This window comes from Manis javanica, chromosome 17 (genome assembly GCF_040802235.1).
Source record: "Manis javanica isolate MJ-LG chromosome 17, MJ_LKY, whole genome shotgun sequence".
In the NCBI taxonomy this organism is placed as follows: Eukaryota; Metazoa; Chordata; class Mammalia; order Pholidota; family Manidae; genus Manis; species Manis javanica.
Window position 1 is genome coordinate 14222429 of NC_133172.1, and position 18225 is coordinate 14240653.

The window sequence follows — 18225 nt, forward strand, 5'->3', positions numbered from 1 at the left end:
AAGGTCCTGAGGCCAGAGGGAACTCGGTGACTATGAAGAATGGAGGGCAGTAGTACTAGAGCAGGGAGAGCCCAGAGAGTATGGGTGCCTGGCACTCAACCAAAGCCTGACACCAAGGAGTCCATGTTACGGAACTGATTTCAGAGGAATATGTCAAAAAGTAACCACACTCCAGTGTGCCAGTCAATTCTAGGCTGCTGGGGCCCCAGCTGTGAGCACAACAGGCAAAAATCCCTGCCTTGAAGAGCTTGCAAGCCAAACCCTTCCAGTTTTCCTTTCATTTTTCTAGCTATAAACAGGTTTTGGATGATGTGGTTAGACAGTTAAAAAGAAAACAAACCAGTAACCACAGAGATTGGGGGCCTCAAAGGATAAGATCCACCTACCAGCCCGAGTCCTGCTTACCGTGACACTGCGGATAACGCCTGTCTGCCCCACCACCTGCGTATCCAGGTAGGTGTCCCGCACCTTCACCTGGATGTCAGTGGTTACCCAGTCACTAGAGTTCTGCTCAATGCCTGAGCCTGGTGTGTGCGGGTTGTAGCCACCAGGGGAGGGCGCTCCAGGTGTCATGGGACTGTAGCCAACAGGGCTTGGGCTGGGACTGGCCTGTTGGGGAAAGGAGGATGGTGCGCTGTTAGGAACAGACCATCTGGCCTAGCTGTCCCTATAGGCCTGAGGCCCACTCTAGGCCACCACCCTCAAGGGCGAGCAAGCTGACCAGTACCTGATAGGCCATGGGCGAGGGTGTAGGGTGGTAGCTGGCTGGAGAATGGGTGTTTTGGTAGCCTGCCGGGCTTGGTGCCACCTGGTGGTAGCTCTGGGGGCTGGGGCTGGGTTGGTAGGAGCCTTGCGGGGATGGGGCAGCATAGGGGGAGAACTGGTCTGTGTTGTACCTGCAAAGACAAAGGGAGAGGAGGGCACCGGTCAGGGGCGGTGGGGAAGAGGAGGCAGCAGCAGTGCAGAGGGCATGGGCGGGCACTGGTTAGGGCTCGCCCCATCAGACTCACATGGCTGGTGTCCCTGGCGTCTGTGGGTTGTACTGTGGGTTGACCTGTGGGGATGAGGGGTCGGGGTAGCCAGGTGTTTGGGGATTAGGGGTGCCCCCATAAGCCTGTGGGGATGGGGTGGGCTCATCGTCGAAGGCATATTCATATTCTTCCTCAGCCCTGTCAGGGAGAGAAATCCGCTGAGAATGATCACAACAATGGAGCAAGTGCTTCCAACACCAGGTGTTGCTCCTCCATCCCGCAGACACAGGGCAATGGGAACCCCGCTGCCCGGCTCTCTGCCCTCACCGTGACGGCGTGTTAGGATTGTTGGGGTCCCAGGCCCCACTCTGGGCAGGAGTGCGGCTGCCATCATGCAGGGGCGTCTGCGAACCGTAATGCGGGGTGCGGCTGCCTGGAATGGGAGAGGCGTGTGGTTCGTCAGTTCTGTCCTGTGTTTATGCCCCCACCCTTGCCCCTCATCCCTGTCCCCTGGAGCGCTTACCATCCTGGAGAGGTGTCTGAGAGCCATACATGGGTGTGCGGGAGCCAGAGCCATACATGGGCGTCTGGGAGCCATACATGGGTGTCCGCCCGTAAGTTGAGGTCATGCCACCTGGGCGCCGTGAACCCCTGTGGACAGAACGAGCTGGGTGAGCAGGGCCCTGTCACTGACCAACAACCTCCCTCCTGGCTCTGGCCTGGACCGTACACTGTGGTGAGCCGCTGGCGGTCCACAGAGATGGTCTGGCAGGTGGAGTGCAGCTCCACGCGGGCCGTGGACTCCGTGGCATCCTTCACCACACCAATGTAGCCTGGTGGGGAGGCAGGAGGTCAGGCCGGGTGAGGTTCTTCTCCACCACATCCTCCCCAGGCCTCCACAGCCTCACAGTCACCTTTGTAGGGCCCCTGGGAGATGCGCACAGTCTGGCCAATGAGCTCGTTGTCTCTCCGCCCCCGGCCCCTACTCATGCCACCGCTGCCACCACCTGGGCTGCCAAAGCCACCACGCTGACCTGTGGAGGAAGGAGAATGTTGTCAGCCCCCAGGGCCATGCCCTCCCCTCACGAACTGTGCCCACAGCACCCTCAAGCCTCCTTTTCACCTGTTTGATGACCCCCCATGGACCCACTGGGTTAGCTAAGAGCCTCCTTTGGGCATTCATCACACTCTGACCACTCTGGGCTGCCACTGTGGGGTGGGCTGTGTGCCCCACCATGACCAGGCCAGCCCAGAGCAGGCACTCAGTGAGTGTGGGCTGAATAACCTCCCTCTCCAGCCCCACAGACATATTCCCAGCATGATTTCCCCTTACCTCCAGCACTGGGGTGCATGGGGCTGCTGATTCGGGGGCTCATAGGGGCAAAGCCACCCACTGTGAAGTTGGTCACATCTCGGGGCTAGAGGAGGGGCAAAAAGTAGACTGGCAGGCGGGGCCTGGGTGACAGGCTCCCGGTCCCGTGCCACACTGCGTGCCTCCATTCAGGTGGGAACAGTTCCTGCTTGAATCTGCCCAGCAACCCTCCCTCTCGTGACAATACCTCAATTTCCCTTTGGGGAGACTGCCACCCCCATGCAATTGTGGGTCTGGCAATTAAAAGGCCCAGTCCTCCCTGATTTTCTTTCTCATATATGGTTCCATACAACTTTCCTACAAGTCCCCCACCTCAGGGCCTGTGCATTTGCTGTTCTCCTAGAATAGCCACATGGCTCTTCATCCCTTCATTCAGGTCCCTGCTCAAAGGCCACCTCCTCTATGTAAAGCAGTAGCCCCCACCATTCTCTATCTCCTTGTTTTATTTCTCTTCACAGTACTTACTGTCACCTCACTTTGTTCTAGGAATGTATTTATCTGTCATCTCAGAGTGGCAGCCCTAGGAGAACAGAGATCTTTGTCTTGCTCACTGCCCTGTCCAGCACCTAATAGGCCCTCGGTAAAACCAAATGAACCAATGCCTTGGTAAACAGCTCAGAAGCCCAATAAACTTTTTTTCCTCACTCTGCCAAGGACCTGACACTGACATCTACCCTCCTCATTCTCCACAGCCCATTCTTATCACTCCTGGGTCCAGGGAAGGCGAGAGAGCCCGCAGGTACCCAAGAGACAGGGTGCCACCACATCTGCCTCACCTTCGAGCCCCCTGCCAGTACCAGGTGGCGGGTCTTGCAGACAAACATGCCCCCATTCTCCACCAGTTTCTTGCAGTGCAGGAAGGCAAAGCTGCGGAAGAGATGGCGAATCTCGCCCTCCCGACCCTGGATGGGGAGAGGATGGTCACTCTTGTGGACGCACCCCTACCCAACTCTTTCAGATGTGGCTACAGGCAGGAGTTGGTACTCACTGAGTGGGGGCCATCAATAACCTTGACGATGTCTTTTACATGGATGTTGTTCTGTTCCGAGTCCAGGGCCACAGCAAAGCGGTTGTCCTTCTTCCGGGTCACAGCCTGGTGCCTGACAGTCACTACCTTCCCATACATGTTCAGCACCTAGAGGGAAAAGGGGGATGGTGAAAGGGTATGAGTGGAAAGGGGTAACACAGAGCAGAGCTACCCTAAAGTGGCATGAGACTTCCTTGGGAGGAGACTGTGGGAAACTGAGACTGTCCCAAGCTCTGTAGGACATGTAGACCCCCTGGCTCTGGGACAGGGAGTAACAGGGCATCACCCCCTTGGCACTGGGTCAGCCAAAAATGTTCCCTATCATTCCAAACACCCTTTGGGAGGAGTCTTCATCCTGGCTGAGCATCAGGGACCTGAGAGATGGACGGAGGGATAAATGTTAACCTAAGAGCTAATATTTACTCATAACTCTGTACCAAGCACCATGTAAATTCTTCACACAAGGTTTCACTGAAGTCTCAAAACCTCCCTCTGAGATGGATGCTGTCATGATTCCCATTTCACAGTGGGTGAGTCACAGCTCAAGAGAGGGGGAGTCACTGGCCCAGGGTCACAAAGCAAGGAGCATTAGAGCCAAAATGTGATTCCAGGGTCCTAAGCATTCTGCTCTGTGGCTCCCACATCCATGGGGAAGAGGGGAGGAAGGCACCCAGCATCCTGCCTTTGAGTAAGCACAGAATGTTTGGTTGCATATCTGATCTCGGGGACCAAGTCACACCCAATGAAATAGATGCTGACATTATCTCCATCTTACAGGGTGTGAAACTGAGGCAGAGTGAGAGTAGATGACATGCCACTTGCTCAAAATCACACAGCCACCGAGGATAAGAGTCCAGGTCTGCTACCCAGAACACTCTGGGTTCTTAGCCACCAGGCTCTGCCACCTCCCAGGATGAGGAGCTTGAAGAGAAAGCCATTAAGAGTAAGCCCTGCAACAGTGCAACACACACCTGAAAGGTCTCCCGCTCCAGTCGCACAATGACGCCCACAGTCTGCGGGTCCAGCTGCACCAGCTCCCCCCACTCATGCTGGCCCCCGACATCCACACCTGATGCTGTCTCCGAGCACAGCTGCAGGTCCCGCGGAAGCACCTTCAGCTGTGGGAGACGGAAGGGGTGAAGCAGGTCCAAGTGGCTCATCGGCCTGGATCTCCCCTTGGCATATCCACCCCACTCCCACTACCTACCTCATGCATGGTGAGGTCAGAGAAGAGTATGACAAAGTTCTCTTCTACCCGCACAATGAGGCCTGTGTCACCCTCGAATCGACCAGCAATCACCTTCACATGGTCCCCCATCTTGAAGTATTTTCGAAGTTCCTGGGCGGGGAACTCCAGCATGTCCTGGGGATGGGGTGTGGGGACAATAAGTGGGTGAGGAGAAGCTACCACAACTCACCTGCCTGTCTTCAGAATCCACTCGTGATTCCAGAAGACCCTGATTAAAGCCCAGTCCAGGTTCACACCACCCAAACACAGACTCCCTTCACCCTCAGACTGGCCCAGAGATGGCTGACGTCAGACTCAGGGAATCAGCCGGGACAGCCTTTGACCCCACACCCAGGCGTATGACAGCATATTGGATGCCTCCTCAGACCCACCAGAAGATAGCCTCACTGCAGACATGCCACACTAGCCTTGATGCGCGCACACACACACACACCACATACCACCACCACCACCCCAAACTAAGACCAGGTAGCCACCTCAGATTACTCCATGGTTACGTCAAGCCCTCCAATCTAATCCATCTGTACGGGCAACAGGGTACCTACTTTGAGGTCCTCATGCTTGGGCATGATGGTTATCTTATTGCCATCCACGCTGAGGATCTTGCCCTGCAGATTGATAAGCTCTCCCTCACACACCTCCACGTTGTCTCCAGGTTGGAAGTTGTGCTCCCGCTCCTTCCCTGCAGGCACAGATGCAGGACTGATGTGGGGGCTGCCTGCCATGCCACCCCCTTCTTGGCCTGGGTTACTGACAGGGACCAAATACCTGTGCTCTCAGTCACCACCTCCAGGTCAATGCCCTCTGGCTGGTCCTCAAACTTCTCCAGCTCTGAGAGTGTGGGCTTCACACCCTCTGTGATCTGAACCCCAAGAGATAAGAGGAAGAAGTGGATGAGGTAGGTGTCGTGGCCCAGCTGAGCGGGCTCAAATTATTCTCCTAGGGACGCTCCTGATTGGAGGATTATCGAGGACAGATAACCCACTGCTTTAGGGCCTGAACTGGAGGGAGAGAAAGCTTGGTCTCCTCTCTCCCTACCACCATTAGCACAACACACTCTGGGACCCTCACCACAGCAGACATGGCAAAGCTCTTGAACAGAAAGCCCTTCCGGCTGTAACGGTTCCCCTCGAAGATGAGGAAGTCACCATCAGACGCAACATCACCCCCAAGGGACCTGGGATTTGTGGGGGAGAAAAGATTGGAAGGGCGGGTTAAGAGAACCCTGATGTACCTGTCTCACCTGCTGGCAAAGGGCGAAAAAGATGGCAGGCTGACTACCCATCCCATCCCAGCACTTGCCCTCTGGCTGGGAGTGACCTCTCACAAAGCTGCAAGGCCTTGCCTTGTGCAGGGGCACCCAGCCCCACCTCTCTGCCCTCTGCTACCTCCTTCTCTGATTTTTCACCACAGCACACACCACCCTCTGATGAACTATCTCCCTAACTAAAGCAGCAGCTCCCAAAGGGCAGCGATGTAACATCTTCTAGTCTCTGCTATTTCCCCCATAACAGTGACAGACACACATCAGGCACTTGGCGAACACTACTTGGGCAAAGTATGAGAGCACAGTCAACGTTCGTGGAGCGCTCAGCCCGCACGTGGCCTGGACACACACAAAACGTCATGGACTTCTCTGAAAACCTAGGCCAACAGTGATATGTCCCCCATTTTTCAGGGAGGTGAGGGGATGAGGCTCGAAGAGAGAACACCACACAGCCAAGGTGGTGCGGCCGGCGAGTCTCAGTCAGGATCAAGGGTAGGGGATGGGACTCCCAAGCTTGTTGCCTTATTCTAGTGGCCGTGCATGTGGGGTGGGGGACACTTAGTCACTGCCCCATGCTTACAGTGGGGAGGGAAAACCTGCCACACTCCCAGCAAGGGCACGTGAGGTGCAGCTGAGCTCCTCCTGCTGCTCACTTGGTCGCTGTCTTGTTCACATGGAGTTTTGGGAGAGGGACGAGCATTTCTGCTGGGCACGTCAGGGCACCCTGTCGGCTAGGCCCAGGACACAGGAGTGGGCTGGGGGTAGGGCCCAGTTGGGCGGAGACCAGTGGTGTAAATGGGTCCAATTCAGGCACAGGAAGTGTTAGCTAGGTCTTGGGAGCAGATCCAAAGGCATGTTCTGCAGCCCAGCCTTTATCAGAACGAAAAGTTGTCTGGCTGCTCAGAACAGCTCCACAACAGGACCAGAGGTCAAGTGCCACTAATAGTTCTTGTTTCTCTTGGTGGACCCTCCTGGCCAGACCCAGAATGCGGGAATCCCTGGGCTGCTCCAACGCTCCATCCAGCTGGGGAGGGTAAGGCATCCTGACGGAAGAGGCTCTACACCCCTACATCTCAGGTGCCCAGCTCAGGAGATCAGGAAAAGAGACGTGTTAGGGCCTGACATGTTGATAAATCACATCTCACTATAGGATCCCACTAGTCACACTATGTGCCACGTGCTGTTCCAGGCATACATGCGTATCAACTCTTTTGATTCTCACTACAATCCTAGACGCAGGGGCTGCATGTCCACAGCAGAGGTAACTGAGGCATAGGGATGTTAAACAATCTGGCTGCGGCTATATTGCTAAGCCAATCACTTATAACCTAAACCGTGGATTTGGGCATGGGATGGGGGAACATCCCAGTGGAGGGAACCTGCAAAGGCACATTCTGTACCATAGCTCTGGGGACCCAGTGCCCCCAGTCCCCAAGGACATTCACCTGATCTTCTCAGCATCGAACAGCCTCTGCGGAGGCCGCTTAAACTTCTTCCTTTTGGCAAACCAGTCTTTCTGTGGAGGAAAAGGGGCATAGTGGGAAGGGTGAGGGAGAAGGGCATGGCCACCAACAGTAATCAGCACCCACCGCGCCCTCCAGCAGCATGACCCGAGATACCAAGCTCATGCGGGCCTTGATACGGTCGTAGTCAATGCGTGGGATCATCTTCAGTGAGATGGTGTTTTGGCTGGGCTCCACATAGTCCACCTGAGAAGGCAGGTGGGTGCTCAGGGGGGCCCGGTCCCAAAACTGGCCCACCCTCCCTGACCCCAGACACAAGAAAGGCAAGGAGATGCCTGGAAGGGCAAGAGATGGGGTGAAGAGGAAGAAATCAAGACTGACAACAACTCCCAGAATGCTCTCTCTAGCCCGTCTGCCCTCAACTCTGAAACTGAATATCCACTGCCCCCTTTACACGGCCACTTGGACATCTAAAAGGTCCCTCAAACCTAGCACAACTACAGCTAACCTCCTCAGTTCCCCCCAAACCTGCCCCTCTTCCAATCTTCACCCACTCCATTCTTCCTTCTACTCAGGCACACAAGCTGGCAGTCATTCTTGACTCCTTTGTCTTATACCCATAACCAATACGTTAGCATCCTGGCAGCTCTGCCTTCCAAAGTCTGACCTCTTCCCTCCTCTATTATTATGGCCTTGGGCCTATTATCACCTGCACTGGACACCCAGACTGGGCCATCAGGCTCCCTGCTTCTGGGGGCCCATCCAGTCTGTTCCAGGGTTTTGCAGTCAGGAAACTGTTGTGGGTAGCTGCCCCACACAATGTAGGATATGGCAGTGACATGTCTCTCTTAGAGCCGCTATCCCATCCTATTTCTATAAAAGCCAAAGCCCTACAACGCTGTCACCTTCCCGAGCTCATCGCCTGCCACTGTCACCCTCACTCTGCTTCAGTCAGAGCCAGTCTGATCTCCTGTGCTGTTCCCTTTGCAAACTCCACATGGCTCACTCACTCACCTTCAGATCTTTACCCAACATGCTTTGAACATGCACAGGAGATAGCCACCCACCTCCTGTGTGCTCCCAACAAAATCCAAGCTCTGCTTCACCTAATCTGAGTGGGGTTCTGCTCTCTGCACTAGGAAGGGGGCTGGGAATGACAAAAGGAGAGGAGAGGAGGACAGGACAGAGGAGCAGAAGTGTGTCTGTGAGCTCTGCCCTGCAGCTGCCTGTCCCCCTTCACGCCCAGGCACCTGTGCGATGTCGTCCTTATAGATGCCCCGCTTGAGGCGGACCCAGGACTTTGGTTTCAGGTTGGCCACTTCCTTCACCACTTTGAGCACATCTGTCATCTCCTTGATGGGCACCATCTGCTGATTCCAGTAGCCAAGCCGCAGGTTGCCTACGCCCTCGATGGCCTGCTTCACGTGGGTCTGCTTGTAGGCCTCCACGTAGATGTAGCCCTTCACGTGCTCTGGTGCCACTACTGACTTAATCTGCAGGGGCTGTTGGGCCAAGCCAGTGGAAGGAGATAGTGAGACAACATTGCTCATGATCACAACCAGCACCACTCTGCAGTTTTTCTTTCAGGAACTTATCCCATAGAAATATGCTTGTGTAACAATACAGACACAAGGATAGTCACTGAGGAGGTACCACTATAGCAAATGAGACTGGAAATTTTTAAATGTCTCAACAGGAAGGTTTGTTGAATTATGGCATAACTGTAATATGAAATACAACATAGCACTGGAAAAAACCAATGAGATTAATCTGTACATACTAACATAGAAAGACATCCCACATATGTGTAAAAAGCAACTAGACCAAAGACAGCTGGAGTGACTGTACTACAGCAGATAGAACAGACTTAAGATAATGTTGTAAAGACACAAAGGACACTTTATAATGTAAAAGGGTCAATCAGTCAAGATGTAAGAATTATACATTTACAGGAACCTAACAACAGAGCCTCAAAACACATGAAGCAAAAACAGAAATAAAGAAACTGACAATTCACCAATAATAATTGGAGACTTTCAAGAGTGAAGAGAATGAGACAGAAGATTAACTTGAGCAATCCCATGAGCCAGCTGGACCTAACAGACATCTGAAGACAGAACCCTCCCTTTAACTATGCACATTCTCCTCAGGGCACACTGAACACTCCAGGATAAACCATGTTAGGCCACAAAACAAGTCTCAATAAATATAGAAAAACTGAAATAATATGCATTCTCCAGCTAAATGAAATTAGAAATGAGTAATGGGAGATTGAGAAAATTCACAAACACATGGAAATATATTCCTAAGATATCACACAGAAACACAGAACATTAGAAAATGTTTAAGATGAATGAAAAAAAAAACATGCTAAAACTTAGGGAATGCGAGAGAGCTGTGCTTAGACGTAAATGTATAGCTGTAAATGCTAATGTAGAAAAATATCTCAAATCAGTAACCTAACCTTCTACCCTTAAGAAACTAGAAAAGGAAGAGGAAACTAAACCCAAAGCAAGCAGCAGGAAAGAAATAATAAAGATCAGGGTGGAAATAAGTGGAAGAGAGTGGGAAAATTGAAGTCCATCAAAACCAGAAGTTGGTTCTTTGAAAAGATTAACAAATCTGACAAACCCTTAGCCAGAAAAAAAGAAACGATTCAAATTACTAAAATAAGGAATGAAAGAAAGGACACTACTTCCAGTCTTACAGAAATATTAGGTAATACTATGAAAAACTTCTTGCCAACAAATTAGATAACCTAAATGAACATTTTTCATAGAAAGACATAAAACTACCACAAAATGGACTCAAAAGAAATAGAAAATGTGAATAGGCCTACAAGATACTAAACTAGTAATCAAACACTAACACATATGCTAGGACTAGATGGTTTCACTAATGAAAACAACCATTTTAATAATCAATACCAATCCTTCAAAAACTTTTTATAAGAACATTTCCCAACTCATTCTATGAACCCAGTTTTACCCGGGTATCAAAACCAGAAAGCACAGTAAAACTGTAGACCAATTATCTCCTATGAATATAGATATAAAACTCTTAAAAAAACAAACAAACAAAAAACTCTTCAACGAGAGAACATGGAACCCAGCAACAAATAAAAAGGATCATACACCATGATCATGAACCTTATGGTATGTGAATTTTATCATGAACTTTAAAAAAGCAACCAGTTTGTTTAGCACTGACTATCATCATAGAAAACAGTAAACACCTTATATTTACTGGGCATGAGAAGATGATTATGGCATTTACAAAAGGCTTGCTGCACAATGAAATGTATATAATACTATTTTGTTTAAAAAAAAACAATGCATTTTTCAACATGCACAGATGATCTGAAAAGGCATACAAACCAACAGGAGTTACTTCCAACAAATGGGACTCAGGTATGGAGAGATTTGGGCTTCTACAACATACATGTACTATTTTGGTCATTAAAAACAAAAACAGTAATCAGAGTCATAACTCATATGGGGTCACTAGAATTTTGTCCAGGTAACAAAAGAGACAAAGAAGAATTGATTATACAGGTTTGAGCACATTTAACTGAACACATTTAAAATCACGATTTGTAAATCCTACAACTGTCCACTTGGTCCCACTGGCATACACCCACTGCTTCAGCAGGTAAAAAACATGAATCATTATTAAGTGAGAAAGTTACTAGTGAGCATCCATGTTATCAGCAGCCCCATGTTTCAAGAATTTGAGGACACCCTGCATAGGATTCACCCCAATTCCAAAACTGATGATTATGCCTCTGATGACAACTACATTTATTGAACACAAGCTTCAGGACAAGTCCTTGCTGAGAACTGGTTATGTCCAAAGCTATTTAACTCTAATGATGCTGAGGGGAAAGCAAGCGGTCCAAGAAAGAAATGGCTTCATCAAGGTCACACAGTCAGAGGAAGCAGGAGGAGCAGGATTCAAACCCCAGCCATCTGTGTCCTTAATGCAGCTTCTGCAGGTGGCATTCCTTTGTGTTTTGTGTGCTGTGAGTAAACCCCGTAGGGGCAGGGACTGTTCTGGCAGAGCTACCACCATATCCTCAGCATCTCCCTGTAATGGGACGGCCCAGACGAGGGCATCAGCAGATGTCTGATGACCGCACGAGAGAAGGCAGGCACACTCCTCCAGACGCGCTCCGCACACGGCCCTACTCGGCACCCCTCCCAGCAGTGCTGGTGAACGGCAGAGTGAACTCTCAGGCAGAATGGGCTCAGGACGCTAGATGACTTCCAGAGGACTCCAGGGGCTGGGAGGCCAGAATTACTGACAGAAATACTGACAAGGTTAGACGACACCTCTGTCAGGCACGGAAGAATGCTTCAGGCCAGGCAGCGCAGCTGTTTTATAGCTGAAGGAGCTCACCTAACAGGCAGTGCTGTTCAGCGCAAGAGCACCGGGGACCCTTAAACCTATATTGTCCCTCCCTCGGGCTTTGCCCTGTCTCTCACCTGCAAGCTGTCTGCCTACTCAACTTACCATGTCTGTGAACTGGTAGGCAATAAACTTGCGCATCAAGGAAATGGCTGTTGCCCGTTCCTCTCCAATCTGGAAGAAGAGAGGCAGATTTAAGAGAGATGATGAGACCAAGGACAGGACACAGAAAAGGGGATGGAGACAGGAGCAAGGGAGACAAAGTCACCGGGTAAGAAAGATAAAGTATGGGGGAGAGAGGAATAAGAAAGATGGAGAGATACCGAGTGGGACAGATGGACAGCCAGAAAGGCGGGAGACAGTGAGTATGCGAGCAGGAAGAAGAGGTGAGGAGGGAGAGAAGGGTGGAGATGCAGAGACAGAAGGACCAAGAGACTGACAGGTCATGGAGACTCAGGATGGACAGACGGAGCATCCTCCCTGGCAAAGCTACCCCTCACTCCTCCTGCTTCCCCTATGTCGTGAAGCCTGGGCACACACCTTACATTTGACAGTCCACAGATTGGGATCCCTACACAGGAGAGGAAAAGGAAGACCTTCAGTGTGACCTGTCATCAAAGACCACACCCACCCTTCCTCTCCCTTTTCCATCCTTCCATCCACAGCAAAAGGAAGGAGAGAGAAAGCACCAACTTAGCCCCAACATCCACCACTCTGTGTCCTGATTTTCACAGCTCACCTTTCACTTCAGGGAGTGACCCACGTGGGCACATCATCTCAGTACAGGATCCCCACCCCAGCCCTCCTGTTCCTCCCACTTACTTGACTCCCGGGAGCAGCTGCTGCTGGGTGATGTCATCCGAGAGCTCGTCAGATCCTCCATACACCCTGGGGAGAGAAGGGCAGCTGGGAAGGAGGACGTGAGGCTGGCAGACCCGAGTCTTCCCAAAAAGTGACCATCTGCTCCTTGTGCCCAGCCTGCCCCAAGCCCTTACGTCTCTCCCACAGATGACTTGGCATATTTCTTCATGTAATATTCACCCAATTCTTCTTCTCGCTGGTCCCTGGGAACAGAAAAGTAAACATGAATTGAAGGTTGAGGAGAGAAGAGTGGGCTCACCTGCCCCCAAATCTCCCCACAGGAGTCAGTCTCACCCTTTACCCTCCCTGCTTACCTCCAGAGGTTTTGTAGGCGGCGAGCCCCAGACCGGTCTTCATCCAAGACAACATTATCAATATTGGAAGCTGCAAAAAAGTGGGCAGAAGGAGTGAGTAAGGGGAGGTGAAGAACAGGGGCCTAGAGAAAGTAGTGAGGGCTAAGAGGGCCAGAGTTGGGCCCCAGGACAGGAGATGCCTCACTGAGGAAACCCCCAACCCTCACCCTTCTAATCTGTCCTGTTCTCACAAAAAAGACTTGGGGACAGGGCCCAGCAGTTGTGGGACATCTAACTGTTCCCCATCTCATAGCCACTGGCTCAGCACACCCTGAACTTCATCCCACCCCACCCATCCCTACCACCCACGCATACATAAACACACACACACTTTCCCAGGCCAACAACTGCTGGAGACCTGGCCCCAGAACCTCTGAGTTAGAGCCCTCAGAGCCAGACAGGGGTGGAGGTGAGGGAGGGTGCCACAGGCAGGAGGGAGGAGATGTCAGGATATGGGCAGAGGGTCGGGAAATCACATTTTTCAAATTCTTACCTTCAATCTCTTCTACTTGGAGGAAGAGAAGGTGGTGGTGGTTGTGGTGGTGGTGGTGGTGGTGGTGGGCGAGGGCAGACAAAGTATGAGCCAAATTATAGCAGCAAAATCAACCAATGGGTTTGGGGAAGGGGGAGGGAGGGACACAGGAAGGTTGAAATCAAAAGTAACGGCCAGGCACCAGGTGGTTGGGAGAGAAGCCGAAATGTATGAGGCACACAAAACAGAAAATACAGGGAAAGGGAGGGCACTGGCCCAGGAAGTGGGGGGTATCTTGGGACCAAGCCCACCCACTCTATAACCCCCAAGGTATTCTCTGGGGCCCTGGGATCCCAGAGTTCTCTCCCCACAACATTCACCACCCCACAGCCCCCACCCCCCAACTCTTGGGCCTAAAAGGAAAAGGGTGGGAGCTGGTCTCTCTGGCAACAACAGAAAGAAGCAGGTGAGGAGGGTGGGGGTTGGGGTGGTGCAGGGCATGGGGGTAGGGGATGGGCCCTCAAGACCCTCTCAGCCACACTCCCCGGTGGTCTTGCAGAGGTGGGGGGGCCCCACAGACCTTTCTCTAGGATGTCCTCTGCACCGTCCTCCCACTGGTCCTCATCCTCATACTCATCGTCCACATCTGAAAAGGGCAGGCCAAAGAAGTCAGGAGGGCAGCTGGGGCAAAGGTGACCTCAGAATGGCGGCTACCAGGAAACACCTCCTCCAGGACACAGGCACTGAAAATTCCACCTTACAGACCAGGATATGGAGGCACCCCAAGCGGAGCTGCTCCAAGCCGCAAGGGTCAGGTCTCCCCACAGGCTGCTGGAAGTCATCTTTACCCCACCCTCACAGAGCCATTAAAAAATACAATCAAAGTAAGTAGGCAGAAAAATTCCCTCCCAGCTATCAAGGGAACATGGTATATTGTTGTTTAAAAGACAAGAGTCCATGCTTTGTTGGTTTTACTATTATTTCCTTACATTTGTAATAGCTAACACTTAACAGGTATTGAATGAGTACTATGTGCCCTGCCCTGTTCTGAGTACTTGCCAGATTTCTCAATGAATGCTGCTGGCAACCCTCACAGGCGAACCACCATTCTGATTTTACAGTAGCGGGTGGAGGCCCAGAGGTTTCCTAACTTGCCTAAAGCCTCTCAGCTGGTACCTGAGAGGCTGTCTGGTTCTAGGGTCCATGCACTCATCCTTTTCACTGTTACATAAACTCTTTTGTATGTTACATATACAAACAATAGTGACACCTGCACGTAATGAAAAACTCCAGTGTACAAAGAACGTGTATGTGCAGTTTAAGTCTCCCTCGCATTTCTAACCCCCAGTATCTTAGGCCCCTTCCCAGAGGCAACTGTGTGACCGGTTTCTTATCTAGAGATATCTGTGTATATATAAGAAATGCTTGAAAATCCTCCATTTCCCTGCCAATGCAATTTTTTAACCAGCTAGTCTATGCCTCCTTTTCCTCTAAGCAGTACCACTAGCTTGGAGATCTTCCATAGGAGCACATGCCTCATATGCTGTTTGACTCAAAATTCACCGTACCAAGCCTGTATCACCAATGGACAATTAGGCCACCAAACATTTGCAACTACAGACAGGATTACAGCAAGAATTCACTCCCATGTCTCTGTGCACCTATGAGCTTAACTGAAGGGTGAATTACTGAAAAGCACTTGGCAGATCAAGGGGTCCCTGCATATTAAATGTTAATGGGCACTTCCATGTAGTCTTCCCACAGGCAGTGCCTGATGACATTCCCACCACCAACACACAGTGTCCCTAGTGGCACACATCTATGTCAGATGGCACGTCAGCCATTCTGATCTGGCCCATCTGCTACCAAAGACCTTTTCTCTAAGCAAGGTTTCCCACCCCCTCAGCCTTTGAGCAAAAGGCCAAAGCTTTCAGAGAACCAGGATACCCAAAGCATCTCTTGCCCTGCTGCTCTCTGTATCCCCCTCAGGTAAGAGGATCGCAGGAAAATGGAGAATGGTGTTCTGAGTGCCCCCTTTGTATGGGTGTGGGAAACAAGCTCTCACACTTATGGCTGGTGGGAGTATCAACTAGTGTGACTTTCTCAGGAGCTGGTATTTGGTTGCAGATATCAAAAACCAAAAAGCTTTAAAAATATGCATTCCCTTCACCCAGCAATTTGACTTATACAGATTTACCATGCAGAAAATCTGCAGTCTGTTAATGAAAAAAACCACATCCTCATTTTCACTAATCTCTAACCAAAATTTAGCATTTATATCAATCATGAACAAAAGTGACAAACCACAGCAATGTTAGTAGTGAAATCTAATTATTTTTATAGCACACTGTAGCTGCAGAGATCTCAATATATCACTCACACTCCTTCCTACTTTAAAATTAGATTATTTGACCCTCCATTAAATATCGTTTTAATGTGTTAAATAAAGCAGCACATATATTACAATGTTCTTTTAATACTTAAACACCATATTTCAATATACCTGTTCTCTGTGGAATCCTATTTGTGTGTTTTTTTAATGCATTTCAGAATAAGATTCCAAGAGGAGGTCATACACTTTGCAGACTGCAAAAGTGGCCATAGCACAAAAAAGGCTAAGAGCCCCAGTCTAGACCATAACTTGCATCTGTGTGTCTAACTATGTATGAAGATGTTCACAGCAGGGCTGCCTGAAATAATGAAAAATTCAAACAACTTCTGTGTCCAAGAAGAGACAGGTTAAGTAAAAGACGGCAGAGAACAGAACACTACGCAACTCCTGGAAAGCCAATATCTGGATGATGATGATAGCAGCTGACATTCAGGGAGCACTCAGATGCCTCCAAGTGTTCAGAAAACTTGCTTACATGAACTAACTCATTTAGTCTAAGCTATCTGTTACATATACACCTTCACAGCCATGGAATGAGAACAGCAATTTACAGGCTAGTGGATACAATGCAGGCCTATGTAACGTAAATAAACGACCCTGTTTTCTGAGGGCCTGCTCCAGGCTTGGCATCACACTTGGGGTTGCCATCCATGGGACAGGTTTTACACACATGGTCCCCAAGTCCTCGAAATGTCCCTGCTGAAATGGGAAGAACTGCTTGCTCCCCTTGTACAGAGGGAGAAAGAGGCTCAGAGAGACAGACAGCAACTTGCCCAGGGCCACATGGAGAAAAGAGCAGAGCCAGGCCTGAAGGGACCTGGATCTGTCAGGCTCCACTATCCTGTCCTACTGTCAGCTTCTAGGTTGTCTGAGCTTTTTGTGACATGTACAGATTATTATCAGTCTCTAAAAGGGTGATAATAGTATTGTAATTGTGTGTTTTAAAAGCATTTGTCTTTTAGGAATATATACAGAAACGTTTTTGGGTAGGTTTATGTATTTGGATTTGCTTTGATATAGCCCGGGGGGCGCAGGGCACGGACCGAGGAGAAATAAGCAAGTCAAGGTTGGTGCTAAGCTATTAACTGCTGATGTTAGGTGATGGCACATGGGTGTCCCATGCACTACCCTACTACTGTGTGTCACCCGTTCCCACAAAAAAAAAAGGTTTTAAAAAGTACATTCAAGAAATGGAACTGAAGGTGAAGACCAGCCTGTGACTTACCGGCCTCGTCCAGAATGAAGCCGCCGTGACGGGGCTTTTTGGGGGGCCGGTCATCATCTTCCTCCTCCTCTTCCTCATCATATTCCTCCTCCTCTTCCTCTTCTTCCTCTTCCTCGGGCTCTTCCTCCTTCTCACTGCCTGCTGCACTCCGCCGCTCCTCCTCTACCTGCAGGTCAGGTACAGAGGATTGGCTGCACTAGGGTCCTGTACCCACAAATCCAGACAGACACCAAACTCCCCACCCTCAAATCTGACTTCAGCTCAGCCTGGTCAGCCACAGCCACCTCTGCTCTGTGTACACTCCCTTCCACCCTGGTAGCCATTCTTTCTCAGTGACAGCACCACCATCCACCCAACCAATACTTGGGTACTGGGCCGGACTCCCCCTCCACTAGACCTCCTTGCTAGCCTCCTAACTTTTAAAAGAATGGCCTTTAAAAGTTACAGCTCCATAAGTTTGGTCTCTTCCCACTCCAACTCCCCAGGCCGTCTCATCCACTCCCTTGCTTGGGATGGACATGTCTGTGACAGTGAACACCACGTCTCTGCATTGCACTGTACTACATGCCTCCCCTAGATGTCCTCTGAGCCCTTCACACCCACCGTGTCCCAAACTGACCTCAGTGTCTTCCCCTAGACTTGTGCTGGCCTCCTCTAGCTCTCAGCAGGCACCGAATTCCTGACCATTCTGCCTTTTGAACCTCACCTCTCCAGTCCATCCCTTCTTCTCCATCCCCACAGCCCCTATCCTAGGCCAGCGCACTGCCCTCTAACACCTGGATCCTTGCCTCCAGCCTCCTTTCTGGTCTCTTGGCCTCTAATCCCTCTCTCCACACCAGTCACAAAAGGAAGTAACCCATATAAAAGTGTCCCCCAAACTTCAATCTTTTCCTCATTAACTTTATGATTGCTTGCCACATCCACATCAGTATGCACTATTTATCTGATAGTCCCTTTAAATTCACTCTAATTTTTATTTCATTTAAAAGAGAAATTTTTCTATGTTCTGAAATATTTCAGAAGTGAAAACTTAGCTTGTCATAAATATAAAGTAACCATAAAGATAAAAGCAAACCATATAATTAGGTCTCAGTATGACACTGTTGCCTGCTTGGCTGTTGCAGGCCATCAGCAAATTTTCAGAAAGGTGCTCAAAAGACAGTACC

The 18225-nt window shown here is 50.3% G+C and overlaps 1 protein-coding gene across 3 annotated transcripts in view; it reads right to left on the minus strand.

Moving 5' to 3' along the window:
- Nucleotides 1-18225, minus strand: part of SUPT5H (SPT5 homolog, DSIF elongation factor subunit) — a 32032-nt gene that overhangs the window by 1970 nt on the left and 11837 nt on the right. For 2 of the 3 annotated variants that reach the window (XM_017656406.3, XM_017656407.3), the window contains exons 3-28: nt 17060-17225; nt 14023-14088; nt 13464-13475; nt 12932-13001; nt 12752-12820; nt 12579-12644; nt 12297-12327; nt 11862-11930; nt 8600-8851; nt 7506-7595; nt 7332-7402; nt 5691-5796; nt 5388-5481; nt 5165-5301; nt 4578-4733; nt 4342-4488; nt 3332-3478; nt 3120-3245; nt 2305-2389; nt 1886-2005; nt 1702-1804; nt 1495-1622; nt 1299-1404; nt 1011-1169; nt 728-896; nt 406-609 (exon numbers count right to left, since the gene is read on the minus strand). In XM_017656406.3, coding sequence (XP_017511895.3) covers nt 406-609; nt 728-896; nt 1011-1169; nt 1299-1404; nt 1495-1622; nt 1702-1804; nt 1886-2005; nt 2305-2389; nt 3120-3245; nt 3332-3478; nt 4342-4488; nt 4578-4733; nt 5165-5301; nt 5388-5481; nt 5691-5796; nt 7332-7402; nt 7506-7595; nt 8600-8851; nt 11862-11930; nt 12297-12327; nt 12579-12644; nt 12752-12820; nt 12932-13001; nt 13464-13475; nt 14023-14088; nt 17060-17225 — 2949 coding nt within the window. The remainder of the gene's footprint in view (nt 1-405; nt 610-727; nt 897-1010; nt 1170-1298; nt 1405-1494; nt 1623-1701; nt 1805-1885; nt 2006-2304; nt 2390-3119; nt 3246-3331; nt 3479-4341; nt 4489-4577; nt 4734-5164; nt 5302-5387; nt 5482-5690; nt 5797-7331; nt 7403-7505; nt 7596-8599; nt 8852-11861; nt 11931-12296; nt 12328-12578; nt 12645-12751; nt 12821-12931; nt 13002-13463; nt 13476-14022; nt 14089-17059; nt 17226-18225) is intronic. The other variant, XM_017656408.3, reaches the window with a different exon arrangement.